At 44.0% G+C, this 14,707-nt stretch overlaps 2 protein-coding genes across 4 annotated transcripts; both read right to left on the bottom strand.

Annotated features, from left to right (window-relative positions):
- Positions 1-2,771: 2,771 nt before the first annotated feature.
- Positions 2,772-6,236, bottom strand: LOC104583424 (putative adagio-like protein 2). Its single transcript, XM_014900730.2, has 3 exons — positions 5,788-6,236; positions 3,111-3,171; positions 2,772-3,004 (listed from the first exon to the last, which is right to left on the bottom strand). Exons 1-3 carry the CDS (start codon positions 6,000-6,002, stop codon positions 2,963-2,965), a joined length of 318 nt encoding a protein of 105 aa, XP_014756216.1. The 5' UTR covers positions 6,003-6,236; the 3' UTR covers positions 2,772-2,962.
- Positions 6,237-9,323: 3,087 nt separating this feature from the next.
- LOC100824004 lies at positions 9,324-13,550 on the bottom strand. Of its 3 annotated transcripts, XM_010235516.3 has the most exons (6): positions 13,325-13,550; positions 10,925-12,278; positions 10,723-10,773; positions 10,547-10,648; positions 10,281-10,433; positions 9,324-9,677 (listed from the first exon to the last, which is right to left on the bottom strand). In XM_010235516.3, the coding sequence occupies exons 2-6, from the start codon at positions 12,221-12,223 to the stop codon at positions 9,540-9,542; spliced, it is 1,743 nt and encodes a 580-aa protein (XP_010233818.1). In that variant the 5' UTR covers positions 12,224-12,278; positions 13,325-13,550; the 3' UTR covers positions 9,324-9,539. The 3 variants fall into 3 exon arrangements, with proteins under 3 accessions (XP_010233818.1, XP_010233817.1, XP_003575003.1); XM_010235515.3 differs by lacking the exon at positions 13,325-13,550 and having other exon boundaries at positions 10,547-10,642; positions 10,925-12,291; XM_003574955.4 differs by lacking the exon at positions 13,325-13,550 and having other exon boundaries at positions 10,547-10,645; positions 10,925-12,290.
- Between the last annotated feature and the right edge of the window lie 1,157 nt (positions 13,551-14,707).

The raw sequence follows: 14,707 nt of genomic DNA, 5'->3' as shown, positions 1-14,707 counted from the left end.
TGCTGTCTACTTTTTCGCGTTTGGTTTTTGCAGATTTTTTTTCTTTTCGTTTTCTTTTCTGTGTGTACCATTTTTTTTATTTTATCTTTGATTCTTGATTTGCGGTCTGTCAGGTTTCGTTCTTTTGTTGTTGTTTGCTTGGTTGGTTCGTCCTCATGGGCGTGCCTTCTGAGAGACATGGGGATGAGGTGGTTTCTCCTGATATTGGACGTGCTTTGTTAGAACTAAACTAGTACATATGCACGTGCAGTGCACGTCGGCAAAAGAAAGACGTTAATACATATATGTAAAGGCGAAATGAGTTTAATGTTTCATAGATAATACACTCTAGAACATGTTCTACAATACCATATGCTATTATCTGTTTCATTGTACAAACAACTGAAACCAAAAAAATTTCGTGGACCACATGTCGAATTGGGCAATACATAGATGCCCTGGTCTCAGGAAGTTTGTTACTGTACTGTCTAGCCAACCAATAGTTGATGTGTGGTATATCATGAATTTATAAGCAATCCGTGGATTCTCGGACCTCAAATGTTTAGTTCCAAATAAATAAATAACAGTTGAGCCTTTATTGAGCACACATTGTTACCTAGTCTTACCCAAGCCCTCTAGACTGTGAAGAAATTATACTATTATTAGAGCAATGGACATGTAAATTTCTTACGGAGATCAGGACATATGTATCAGCTTGATATTTGAAGCTGGCTGTGTGTCTATCCACATAAAAAGAAGCAATTCAGTTAAAGAAACCGTGGGCACATATGTGATGCACATGAAGGAGGATGACATGCTCTGAAGCACCTTCATTTGCCACCACGTAACTGAATGTTTGCTAGTCACCTTACATGATTGATCATGTCATACATGTGGCAAGAAGGCTCAAATAAGTATGCTTCTCTTTCTTCAGGTGCCAAGTGTGAGTACCAGCTAGTGCCACGTTGACACTTACGTCAGCCGCTATTTGTTAATGCAATATCTGCAGCTTGATCTTTAAGAGAAGTAGAAGATCCATGTACTCCAGATGAACTAACAGTCAGCCAAGTTTCATTATCTAGGTGGCACATATTTGACTGAATAAATATGCGATGGTCTGAATCAGATACGTACTGTTTACCTAATTCAGATATCTCGAAAGTACCAAATGTGGCCACTCACATGAGGAACAAGGGAAAGAATTAGACTGTTATAATTAGTAATCCATTTAAACAATAGATTCTAGCGGTATAGATTTTACCAAACCTTGTTTCATATTTGAGGAACATCCTTGTTGATCGAAGCATGCAACAATCTGGAAAAAAAAAGGAAAATATTCCATCAGCATAGCGTACATAGTAGTTATTAAATTACAACCATTGTAACTCATCAGAAAGCTAACCTTCTGTCACCAGAGCAGATTCCATGAGCATGCCTATGTTGTCATTGTAGCTCACATTTGTTTGGCCAGTTGTGGACTGTGCACTACTACCACTTGCATTGCTATCTTGTTTAGCTCGTTTGTACTCACGATTCCTCTGTAAGTAAGCTTCTCTTTGACTTGGTGTCATTTGCAAGTATCTATCCCGGTCACGATAACCCTTGCGGTCTGCACGATTCATCGGCGCATCTATTGGTTCAACAATATGGTGATTTAGCTCAGTAAAATCAGCCCCTGTTTACATACACATAACAAAGGATATCTCAATTAGAAAGTAAATAAAGTTAATTTATGAATTAATGCTCTGACTGAAAATATATATTTTCACGTGGAGATTTGGACAAAGAAATTTATGAAATATGTAAGTGGTCACTGAAAAAGAATTTAGTTCTGTGCAAATCATGAAACTGCACTTTTTATTCTCTGATCTTGTCAATAACAGAACACTTACAACATTATTATCCATATAATATCTCATTTCTCACCACTGAGGGTCATATGCAATTTTTCTTAAATGAGTATAACTTCTGAACAGACCAAAACATTTTATATAACGGTGTTCATGTGTAATAAAAAGGAAAGAAAATAGATGAAGCATCAAATGGATGCCACGTACTGAACTAACTAACAGAAAATACAAAAGTAAGACCATTCCACTCATCCATCCGACTACAATATGCAACTTAACAACCACACACTAATCCAATGTCTCATAGCAGTTTAGACAAAAACACAAACACGTGATGTGCAAAAAAGACACACAGCCACCACAAAGGATAGAAAACGCTGAGATTTGCAATGGGATAAGAATAGATGGCTGTTAGGAAGAAGCGTTGACAGGGATGGATGCAGATGGAATCAACAGAAAATACAAGAGGGGGTCACACACGTGCTCACCTGTGGGTTGGGGCAGTTCCGCTCCTTCCCAACCTAGATGCAGATGGAAGCAAAGCAAGGAGATGGATTCGTAGCTGCGTGTAGACAAGAGATGGAGGGGATGGAGACGCTGGCGTTTGGCGCGCTGGTTCGTGTGTGGTGTCCGAGGAGTGTTCCACGCGCAGGCTGGATTCAAATTTAGATTGCCGGAGTGTTCAGCGCCCGGAGCTATCGCGAAGGTGCGAGAGCTGGTTAGAGCGAGCACAGGTGTTCCGAAGGTGCGAATCCGGTGAAGATTAGCCGTCGGATCCAACATTTCAGCGTTTGATGGAGGGTGGATATCACAGAAAGAGAAGAAATTGACGGCTGGGATTGGTTTCATCTTGTTACGGCAGCTGGAAAACCGAAGCGAGGGTGGTAAATCCGAACTCAAAACTGCTACACTATAGTAGTAGAGATAAAACGGAAATAGAAATAACTCAAATAATATAATACTCATATCATATATAATGGCTCATGACAAGAGCAATGTACATCAGATTCAGTTCGTGCAAACTGTGAGGATTTATCTCAGTCTTCAGAAATTGATAGTTCCATTATCATGACCTGAGTAGCTCACCTTAAGTCATGTACAGCATAGATGGAGACATGCACTATACCAATTTTTCATATGAGCGGTACTTGGTGACTTGCTTCACGCTCCAACAGCTGTGGGATTGACAAGTTGCACATGTATCAGGTCGTTAGATATAGTTGAGTTGTTCTAATGTAGGTTTAAAGTTGATGGGCACATTATAAGTCAAGTTCAATCTACCTTTTCAATGCACTCACACCTTTCCCGATCATCAGAAACCACGGCACCATCCAAGCCATAGCTGAAAACAGAGTGGTAGAGAAGTCAAGACAACGAAGTAAGAGCTACAGAATAGGAGACAAAATGTCTCATGACAAGAAAACTCTGCTACAACTTGTTTGTTAGGACTTAGAAGTAACTTTATTTCTCAAATCAAGAGACCAGGAATTATGGAAGAACCATGTATGCCAACCAAAACACTATTAGAATCATCTAAAAAAAACATCTGATCTTGATGCCATTATGGCCTGGAGTAACCGCTACTTCTCGAGCAACTCCATCCTGAATGCGGTGCTTTGGTGTTAACGGACTCCTTCTGCGTGATGGGTTCCAGCATTGCAAGCCATGCTGCGGACAACTCTGACGCGTGTCGAGCTTGCGAATATGGAGGAGGAGGTGATCCTCCACTGCGTGTTGCCGTGTTCTCACCGGTGCGGTAGATGGCGATGACCAATTGGGTTGATTTGGTGCACGATCAGAGGCTGCGGATCTTGGAGAAGCTGAATCATGGAGTGGACAATGAGGCGGCCGTTGGTGGTGGGAAGGAGGTGGTGTGACCTCAGGCAACGGCAGAACGGTACAGAGCAAGAAAAAGCTCAGAGGGGAAAGGGCAAAAGGAGCAGCGCCTCACTGTGGACTTGATAGTGCAGCCTAGGAAGATGGGGGCTCCCGACAGCGTCAACTTCGACGGTGACGGCCGGCCGGCCAGAAGCGGAGGAGCACATCGAGGCGACTTCGGGAGGGCCAATTGGTCGATGCCGAGCTCGGGAGCAGTGCAGGGGTGCGGGAATCACCAGAGACGGAGATCGGGCGATGATGGAGGTCGGCCACAGACGATGATACCGCGAGGGTGGAGGACGGTGACATTCGTGGAGACGGCGAGAGAAGCGGGTGCCGGGGAAGGAGGAGGAGACACGGCACTGATGACCGGCGACGACGACGTGAGGCGAAGCGTGGCGGCAGCCGGGGAGGCGTGAGTTGTGGGAGTACGGGGGAGGAGAAGGTGTGGCAACGTACCGCCGCCACCAATTGCATTTTTTTAGAAGAGTAAAGATAAGCATATTTCCGAAACGTAAGTTTTACCCACATTTTTGTTTAGTTTCTTTCGTGAATTCGGTGATGAAGTCTATTCGATGCCGTGGGTATAATGGGCCATAATGTCTCGGGGCAGCAAGATAGAAGGAGTAGAAGGAGGGGAGTCAACTTCGAAACCCTGAAAAAAATCCCCAATTTTGACGAACCCTAAAAATCCACAATCTTGATGAACCGTAAAGAAGGAATTTTGGTACTTACACGGCGGGCGCCGCACTTCAGACGACAAAGAGCATGGCCTCACACCATGCGCGCCGCCGTCGCCTAATCATGAACTCCAGCGCCGGTCCCCGCCATTGCACCACCCATACAAATGGACGCGCATGAAGTCGAGGCATCGGCCGCCACGCTCGACGAAGCAGCGCGTGGGACAGAGTCCCTGCTCCGGCGAGCGTGGCCCCCGCGCCACCATGGATGCTGGACAGAGATGCTCGCCCCTTCAACAGATGCTCACCCCTTCGAGCATCGCCCCCGCGCTGGCGCCGCCATGTATGCTGGACAAGGGAAGGGAATGAGGGAGTTAGGGTTCAGGCTCCCTTATTTTCATTCGATCTGACGGCTTGGAGCACAGAGGGAAGCAGACGAGCTGTCGGGACGTAAACTGGCCAACTCTGGCTCCGGGCTCCGGCCCAAGTTTGCTCAATCCAGAACTATCCATCCGTGGGTCTCGCTGCTGTAAACTACCATGTGGTTAATAATTCCCTCTTGGACTATCCATCCTTCCAGGAACTTTATTTTTTTACTTGCTAATAACCCAAAGAAAGTTTCACCGGTAGACAACTACAAATAATCACCAGAGTTTACAAGCCACGGCCCAACCGGGGGTAAATTTAAACGGGCCGAAACATTAACGTTGGTTCCCTTTCTTCTAGGAAATCAATAGATGCCTATCTTTTGTAAATATAAACAAAGTATACATCCGGCCTAGCCCAACTATAATTAAATATGTTATTCAAACCAGACCGTCAATATCACAACACGAAATTCAATTATCACAGATTGGGTAACTACAAAGTTTTGTTCTCTTTTGAGAAAGCTATAAATCTAAACTAACCAAACTTAATGAGTGTAGGTACAAGGCTGATAACACAGACAGAAAAAAAAATACAGCCCAACTCATGCCACATCATCAATTTTTCCTCTCACTAAATAATTCGACAAAAAAACATTTATACGATATATTTAGCAATAACTAAGTTCCGCTTGAATGCGAATTAAAATAGAACTACTCTTAAAACTATGAGCTCCTGCCTAGGGCTCCATCTCCGTCCTAAAATCAACATGTAATAGTTTTAAACCTCAGTCAAATTTCTTCAAATTAATCTTTTAAAATCCCGTCGTGATAAAAAATATTTAAAGACGAGCAACATGGATCCAAGGAAATAGTATATTTGTCTATGAAGTCAATAAATTTACTATCGGCTAGGAGATGTGCTCGGATCCCCCGCAAAACATTGGGCGGAAGTGGCGCCCAAGCTCACGAATTGAGGGAAAACAAAAACAAAAGCCAGCGAATAATCTGAAACGAAGACGAGGGAGCACTGACCAGTTCATCCCGAAGACCTCCTCGGCCTTGTACCCGGTGGCGGCCTCGAAGCCGCGGTTGACGTAGATGATGGGGAAGCTGGGCTCGAGCGCGTCCGACACCACCAGCCCGCACGCGCCACCCAGCTCCCCCTTGATCGGCAGCCACAACCGCGCGCCGCCGCCTTCCCACGACGGCGGCCAGACCTCCTGCTCCTGCTCCTCGTCCGACTCCATGGCGCGCCGGCCCGCAAACCAAATTAACCGCGAGCTAGCCAATGCCGGCCGCCCCGCTGATCCCTGCTCTCGCTCGGTGGCTAGGGTTAGCAGCAGCAGCTCTCTCCCGCGGCGCCGCTGCACGGAGTGGGGGATGGATTCGGTTTAGGGGTCCGGTTTTAAATAGAGGCGGGTTTTAATCGGGAGGAGGAAGACGAGACGAGAACGAGTGGACAAGGCGGCGAAAAAGGCAGTTGCGCATGAATTCCGATTTGATCGACCCAGGCCGAATAAGACTTTTTTTTTCTCCGACAAATACAACACGTATTCTGCATTTTTTACTTCTCAAAATAAGTGACGTGGATTTGTATATGGATTTGTATAGATTTTTATACACACGTCATTTATTTTGAGAGGGAGTGAGTATTTTGTTCCATGATAATATAATAATGACGTGGACATTTCTCAATCCATTGTTTTTTAGGAAAAATATCTTAAATCTCAGTCGATCACTAGCGCCGTTGGATTAAAATCTGGATGTCATCCCCATGTCCTCACCTCCCACACAGTGCCATTGGATTAAGTTGTAACAGTCTAACACCACAGTCGATTTTTTTATGGCAAAACCGATATAATAATGGTCAAAATAATGGACATTTTGGCCGAGGAACGTGGTGGACGCGGGGAATGAAAGAGCTAGTGATAGCGAGAAGAATAATGGACAGATGCAAAGTTAAGGGATTGGGCAAGCGAGAGAGAAGGGGATCTTAGGATATATGAAAAAAAAAATCAAATAAATCGATGCACTGCTCATGCCTGTTATGTTTATCTCCCATGATTTAAAAATTACCTCTTGTTTTTGGCTTTCGATAAATACCAATCCACCACAATAATGTTGTTTTTATATGTTTGGATGATAACCAAAACTATGGGCGAATGTATGTCCCCTTACCACAAGTACTCTCTCCGTTCAACAAAATATGTCTCAAGTTTGTCAAAATTTGAATGTATCTAGACATGACTTAGTGTATAGATGCATTCAAATTTAGTTAAAGTTGAGACATCTTTTATTAAACCAGAGAAGTGGAGTATATAATTTTTTTTCTTGCCGAGATTGGTTAATTTACGGACAATCAAAACCTCCACCAAATTTTGGCTAGCTATTTGGCATATCAATCAAGGGTCCAAACCGAGCATACTCAGTCTACGCTCGTGACAGGTGTAGCCGGGCTTTATTAGAAAGTCAAAAGTCTTTTGCTGGGATTACCAACTTATAACAGAACACCACCATCACATTGCCCAAAAGAAACTAGACGGCAAGCTTACAAACCAACAAACATCAAAAGGAATAAACCCCCACACACCCCCTACGGTGCATCTCCTAAGTCAGGTCTTAAGCTAACATGCATATTCGAAGCTATATAGGCCATGCATTTTTCTCCTTCTTTCTAGTTTCTGGCTTCCACGCCGCTAGCAAGCTAAAACATCCAAACCGGACAGTGCAGGTATGTCCGCTAATTAACCAATAGTTTTTTTTAGCAAAAAGTAACTAACGGGGCCTAATTCAATACGACCTTGAGTAGGATGGAGTTTTTAGTCGCCTGCTCTTTTTTTCCTCCCGCCTCATTTCTCTCTAGCAAGGTATCCGTTGTCAAAAAAAACTGTTTGGACGATCCCTCCGGTGAGATTGTTCGGAATTGTGACTTCTATGATGCTGTGAATTTCATCACGATCCAACGGTGAAATCTCCGACCAACACCAAAATACTGAGTGTTGTTCAGATTTCTTGCGGCCGTGCGTGATAGCACGATGTTTACATGTTTCCCGCTGATTCGAGCAACGTTTCAACGATCCTTTCGGTGGGATTGTGCAGAATTGTTTCTACTACCAGCATGAAAAATTTCATTACGATCCAATGATGGAACCTCCAGAAAACTTCAAAACATCGAGTGTTGTTTGGATTTCTCGTGGCCGTGTGGGACAGCACGAACGACCAATTTGTTCGCATGATGCCTCAAGAAAGGTTTCGCCGATCCCTTCGGTGGCATTGTGCGGAATTGTGTCTATTAATAAAATGTGAAAATTTATCCTTGTCCCATGGTGGAATCTCCGGAAAATTTAAAAACACCGAGTGTCGCGCGCCCGTGCGGGACAGCACGAACATCCGACTTGTTCGCCTGTTTCCCGATGTATCAAGAAATTTTTCGCTGATCCCTTCAGTGGGATTGTGTGCAATTGTCTACTACTATATCGTGAAATTTCGTGACAATCCAACGGTGCAATCTCCGGCAAAATCAAAAACACCGAGTGCTATTAGGAGCCAGGCGGGAAGGAGAGAAGGAAATATTGTTTAATGTCCATCATGCCCTTTTTTATGAAGTGATACGGAGTGATCTGGACCTTCTTTGTGTTTTTCGTAAGAGGAAGGAGGTGTATCGAATCAGAAGTCATAACTAATAGCTATTCCGATCATTTCTAGGCCAACAACAATGTCGTCACACTTTGTAGAAGCCTACAAGGCACAAAGTTGGCGTGTGTACTTTTCTTGCATCGAACATTCAGCACTGAACAGAATTGGGCTTATTGTTCCCACCAGATAGAAAAGAAGCAGTTAATATACTCCCTCCAATCCAAAATATGTGTTTCTGGTTTGAACTAATCCTAACTCAAACCTAGTTCAAAACTATGACATTTATTTTGCATCGGAAATAGTAGAAAAGAAGCAGATAATATAGTCCGATATTTTATCCTATGCAGCTGAATTTTTCTTTAAGCCCCTTCTTTTGTCTTCCGGAAGGGGCTTCTCTGAGAAGCCGTTCTTCCTCAACTTCCTGAAGAAGTTGTCGTAAAATTTTTGCTTCTCGGACAAACCTTTTCCGAAGGCCGAAAAGAAACGGCCTTTTTTCCGAAAGAAAGGCGAGAGAAGCCACGGTCCCAACTCCCAAGTGAGCCGTGACAGATGTCGTGAAATAGACAGAGTACCGGAACACAGTGGTCCGTCCGTGACTTGCGCATCGAGTTAGGCTTCGATCCTTTCTGTATTACTACTAGTATCGCTGGCAGTTCGAACCAGCGCTTGATCGGGCCAAAAAGGCCAAGACGAGAGACCGGAAGAGGGATGTAAGGTGTAGCGTCATATGCTAAATCTAAGGGAAGTAGCACGCATAAACAGGCTGTACTAATGTGCTCCGTCAATAGTTTGGCAGAAAAAAGGTTCTTTCGTGCGCGCGCCCGGAGTTTGTTACCGGACATGTTAGAAACTATGTTTGCAGCAGGATTTGTCAGTCGTTTTCTTTTTTCCATCTGTCGACGTTGCAATTTTATTTTTTTGACTATTTTCCCTGATTCAAAGTTCAAACACTCATTGATAACACTCCAGGTACAGTCAGATTTGATATTTCACAAACTGGAGCCTTTTCCAGGGCAGAAACCATCTGATTTGTATTCACAGACTGGACTGGACTAGAGAGAGAGCTCAGCCAGGATTATTCACAAGTTTCACAGACGGAGACTACCTTTCAAGACCATAGCAATTTACAAGTTCGAACCTGCTTAGGTTCAGTTCAGAGACAGCGACGCCGAAGCTTTACATATTGGGCACCAGCTCTTCTGCAGGAGCCACTGGTGAATGCAGCACACGTGGAACTGGTGCTCACAACCCAACCTGCCAACCTCTTCGCCCTCCATGAACTCCTCCTGGAACAAGAACAGTAAGGATTTACAGATCGAGTAACCAGCACGATGTAACATTAACCATCAATTAGATCATTAATATGAGTTATTTTCCATACAAAAATATGACACTGGAACTTCTTCCAAATACTAATTCAACGCCATAATTTTTGTGGCACATAACCCACGTTTTATTGGTTAATTGATGGTCAAAGTTGAATCTTGAAGTCAGAGGCCGCAATATAATTTGGGAAGGAGAGAGTAGGTTGTAGTACTTCTGTTTTGATTTAAGTTTGGAATAATCATTAGTAGGGATGATATAAACTGTTCGCAAAAAAAAGGGATGATACAAACTTAAGCACGAGCAGGACCAATCATTTACATGGTAAGATGGATATGCTTGGACAAAAAGAACAAGATACTAGCATAGTGGGGTCATGGCATTGGCAGTTTTAGAGGTAAGAAGATTATTCTTATTCAGGACAATGGATACCAACTTGGTTTTAGTTTATTGTATAACCTACAGAAATCAAGGATGATGCAAGAGCAAAACAATGAATAATTAGATTGGTTTTAGTTTATTGTATAACCTACAGAAATAATAGAATCCAATTAAAAGATACTTACCTGGCATATGCTGCATTTGATGTCATCTACACCTGATCTGTTTACTTCTGCAGTAACAGGTTTATATAAACGCCTTCTGAGACATTTCGTGAACTGTTCTTCAGAAAGAGCAGTACTTACAGATCCTATTCGCTCTTCTAATGCTAACAGTTCCTATTGAAAGGGAAAAAAGACTCATGAATAAGTACATACCAGAATCCTGTGAAAGTATGAATTATCAGACAGTGAAGCCCTTTAGAAAGAATCAAACAAGACAACAACAATACCTCATATGACATGTTGTCAATATCCATCCGCATGTCGCTATGTTCATCATGCGAGGCTAAAGCACTAAGTAACAGATTTGTCTCAAGTACCCGCAACTGCTGCTAAAATTTTGTACATTCTTAGTGAAAAAGTCCAACAGAAAGAAAATTGTGGACATGAAGGCAAGCTAACTAACCTCATAGGTCAGTTCAGCTTCTTGTTCAATCCTTTCCAGTGCTAGCAATACCTACATACAACAAACCTATTTCATTTGGAACACTTCTACCTCAGTCATAATGAGAAAATCATTATCATCATGAAAGATCTAATCTTACATAAAACCTATCTAAAAGAACAGAACAACTGGAACCAATATGAAAAACGTTTTGGAAAAGGACCTCTGCGATGCCTTCCATGTTTACGTGTCTGTGGCCATTTCTCTCCCCCAAGGTACTGTGAAATGTTTGTGGAGGACTTTCCACAACACGAGAGCTTGATCTTCTATGTGCAGTCTGACCACTCGATACCTGACGACTAGATGAGTACATTGCATGAGGTAGTTCCACAGGGAACGGTCTTATGGAGCTTTCTGAAGAAACTCCTGCCACAGAAAAATGCCCCTCAGCTAACTGTTGATTCCCCGTGGTTGAGCCATGTAGAGAAATCATGTTATCCTCTCTATCCTCAGACGTGCTGATCCTAGTGTCCTGAGGAGAAGGCCGTCTTGTCCTTACTGACTCTGCTGAATCCAGAAATTTTCTGCCACTGCTTCTTGTTGTTAATTGAGAAACTGGTTGTTCAGTAGTTCTGACTCTAGGACGACTAATGCCAGGATAAATTGCATGGGAATGACCTAAACTGGATGGTCCACTTATGCCCCTTGATCTGGAAGTGCTTTCCTCGTCAGATGCTCTCTTTCTCATAGCATGAAACCTCCTGCTATACACAGAATCAGATGAGCATCCTGAAGGCAGAACATCCGAGACTGAAGTGCAACCAAGGTTTTTAAGACCACGTGGTCCACATCTCTGTTCTCCACTAACAAGACCATATGATGGCTTCGCATCAACTGTAGGAATTCTAGGTACAGTGGGCTGATTTGTAAATGAAGAGCGAGAGTATCCAGGTCTACCCAAATTCAGTTGTTTATCCTTCTGTCTATGTGTTTCAGAACTTAGTGAAGCACTCCTTCGCAAGAACTCAACTGTATGTGCAGGTATTTCTGAAGAATCAGCAGAATGCAAAACATCAGGATCAGGTACTACCAATTGGTCATCTTTGGCAGTTAATCCTTCTGTCTCACTCCACGGAGCATCTGAACTCTGATCCTCTACAACAATTTTCTTACTATCCAGACGCTTGGCCTCAGCTGTTCTTCTACTACTATCAACAATGTCAACCCCTTCCAACAAGGTATGCCTTCGCTTTTCCTCACCAAACTTCCCAAGAGGAACTTTGGAAGAGCTTCCAGGCACAACCTTTGAGCTTGAAGATTTAAACGAATCACGTAAATATCTTGGTCTCTCCTGATTATTAGCCATACTGGTTTTCACAGGATTGACTCTAGTGCTGTATCCCGGTCCATCGGTGCCTTGGCTGGTTCTCTCTTGAGGAGTTTGATTTCTCGAAGAGATACCAGAACCTCTTCTGATAAACCCAATTGCTGCTTTGGAACTCCTACTAAAATATTCCTCCATGTTACTAGGTGGCAGAAAACAGAGAGATAGAAATCTTCTCCAGTATCGGGTGGTTCTGTGGTAAAAATTTGCAAGGATCGATAAGCACATAACCTGGAGAATGGATGCCAAGAAATGGATAAACAAGAAAAGGAACAAATGCAACAGAGTATTCAGAACTATACTACAGTCCTTAATAAAGCTGAGTTGCAAACCGAGGCATAACAGCGTGCCGTACCAGAGTACATTCTCTCTACGGTGGGATCCCAGTCCACTATACACTGTGCAAAATGAACATACTCGACGATAAATCATACTACAACCTACAACTGTGTGCATATATTTGTAAGAAACAGAAAATTAACAACTACTTAAACAAGTACATATTGATGCTTGATTTGTGTGCTCACCTAATTGCCTACAACGCTCCATCCAAACATTTCCTCCAGCCACTAAAAATATCACAATTTTCGCAATTGATGTAGGAGGATGGAATATTCACAGCAAATGGGCGGGCCAATCCTAAACTAGTACTCCGTATGATTTACTACAAAAAGCCCTGGTCACAAAATCCAAGCGCATCGCATGAGCTGCACTTGAGATTTCAGTTCAACAGACATCCCTAATATCATGGCACCACAAGACTGTCAACAACAACCTTATAGAGCAAACTACATTTCTCGAGTAAATTTTCCAGAAGGATCAAGGACCACACTCCAAAAATGATGAGTACATGATCATCGGCAGCCTGACATCATCCGTCTACCTACCCGCATGCTCCTACTAAGTAGTTCTTCCTCTGAACCTTTTACGCAGAGCCGTCAGCACTAATAACTATTTTCGGTAACACATACTAGTAGTGGCAGTAAAGCTTTGCCCGAGATGCCCCCAAACATTTTTTATGCCCTTCCCTAAAAATCCGCCGCAACACCAACTAACTAAAGCGCACCCTCTAAACCCGCTCAAAAATCAAGTCCACACGGGGCGTCCCAAACACACACACATCACGCGGCGTCAGCAAGGAAAAGAAGCCTCTCTATTCTAACCCTCAAAACGAAGAAGAAGGAACGAACTGAGAAACAGACAGCGAAACCGGGAGAGACGGCGGCAAACCAGACGTACAGCGGCGGCGCATTCCGGGGTCCTCGAAACCGAGACGACGCGCGCGAGGAAACGGCAGCCGGAGAGGGAGGCAGGGGCGCGCTCCCTGCGGGGAACACGACGTCGGCCGCCGCCGTACCGGGCCTCCGGCGCGGCAGAGGAGGAGACGCGTCCCGAGGAAGGAAGGGAAGGGGAGAGAGGGAAGCGAAAGTCTGGGGGCGCTCGGATTCCTTTCCTTCCTTCCTTGGCAGGATCCGAGGCGGATTTAACTCGACAGCCGCGTTAGCGGGTTTCGCGCGAGGAGTATACTGGCGCCCGCTAGACCCGTTTGCGCGTGCGCCGCGCCGAAGTGGAACCCCTTCGGCTACCCACGCCGGATATACCCCCACGTGTGCGGCGAGTGGGTCCCGCCGGTCTGTGGCAGTGGCACTAGGGTACGCGGCTCGTGCGGGGTATGCGTTCACGTGACAGAAAAAAAAAAACGGAACCTGAGATTCCGACAAAACACGGGCGAGGGAGGAGACAAATGAACGGTGGGATGAGGACTGGCTGCCACGTGTAATCGGACAGTCCCCGTGCCAAGTGCACAAGTTTAAGTTTAAGCAGCATTTGAAAGGAAAATTTCATTTAAAAAAACATTGGGAGATTTGTAAGATTCCGATGGAATAGTTCTTCCAAGATACGTACGCTTTGATCCGAAACTGAACGATGATGATGTGTTCATGGGGCAGAAATTAAGAGACGGTGAGTGCGCATGCGTTAATTCCATTGCTGTCCGGTCAGTTCTTTGGCTGCTTGATTAGTGGGCCTTTTTCTTTTTCAACTAATTTGATCACTCCACTTAAAGCAAGCACTAATTCGGACGGCCACTATCCAACAGCTTCTTCCCCCACAGCTTTGCCAATTAAGCGGTTTTATTTATACGGGAAAAAAAAGTTACAGTAGTAGCTGAAAAGATGCATATACACTCACCTGGAACCAGCATCAAAAGGTGGATCCTGCCTCTAGATACCATATTCTACTACTCCATCCAATCCATATTACTCGTCGAAATATTACATGTATCTAAACGTTTTTTAAACATAAATACATTCATATTTAAGCAAATTTAAGACAAGTAGTATGGATCGGAGGAAATACTACTAGTGTACACAAATCTTCCGTTTAACGAAACCACGAAACGAGATGTTTTAAAAATACCAATCAGTTGATGACCGAGCGCGTCCTTTTCTGCGCGTGGATGACAAACGATGGCTACTTGTTGATGATCAAGCGTGTCATCTTCTGGTACTGCAAAATAAAGGTACAGTACTAGAACTTTGTTCATTGCGTGCAAGAAATGTGGTTGTGTAGCCTTGCATCTTGCAGGAGTGGTTGGCATGGCGGCATCGACTTGATGTGATA

Source organism: Brachypodium distachyon, chromosome 3 (genome assembly GCF_000005505.3).
Source record: "Brachypodium distachyon strain Bd21 chromosome 3, Brachypodium_distachyon_v3.0, whole genome shotgun sequence".
Lineage (NCBI taxonomy): Eukaryota > Viridiplantae > Streptophyta > Magnoliopsida > Poales > Poaceae > Brachypodium > Brachypodium distachyon.
This window is presented reverse-complemented; position numbering and strand designations above follow the sequence as displayed.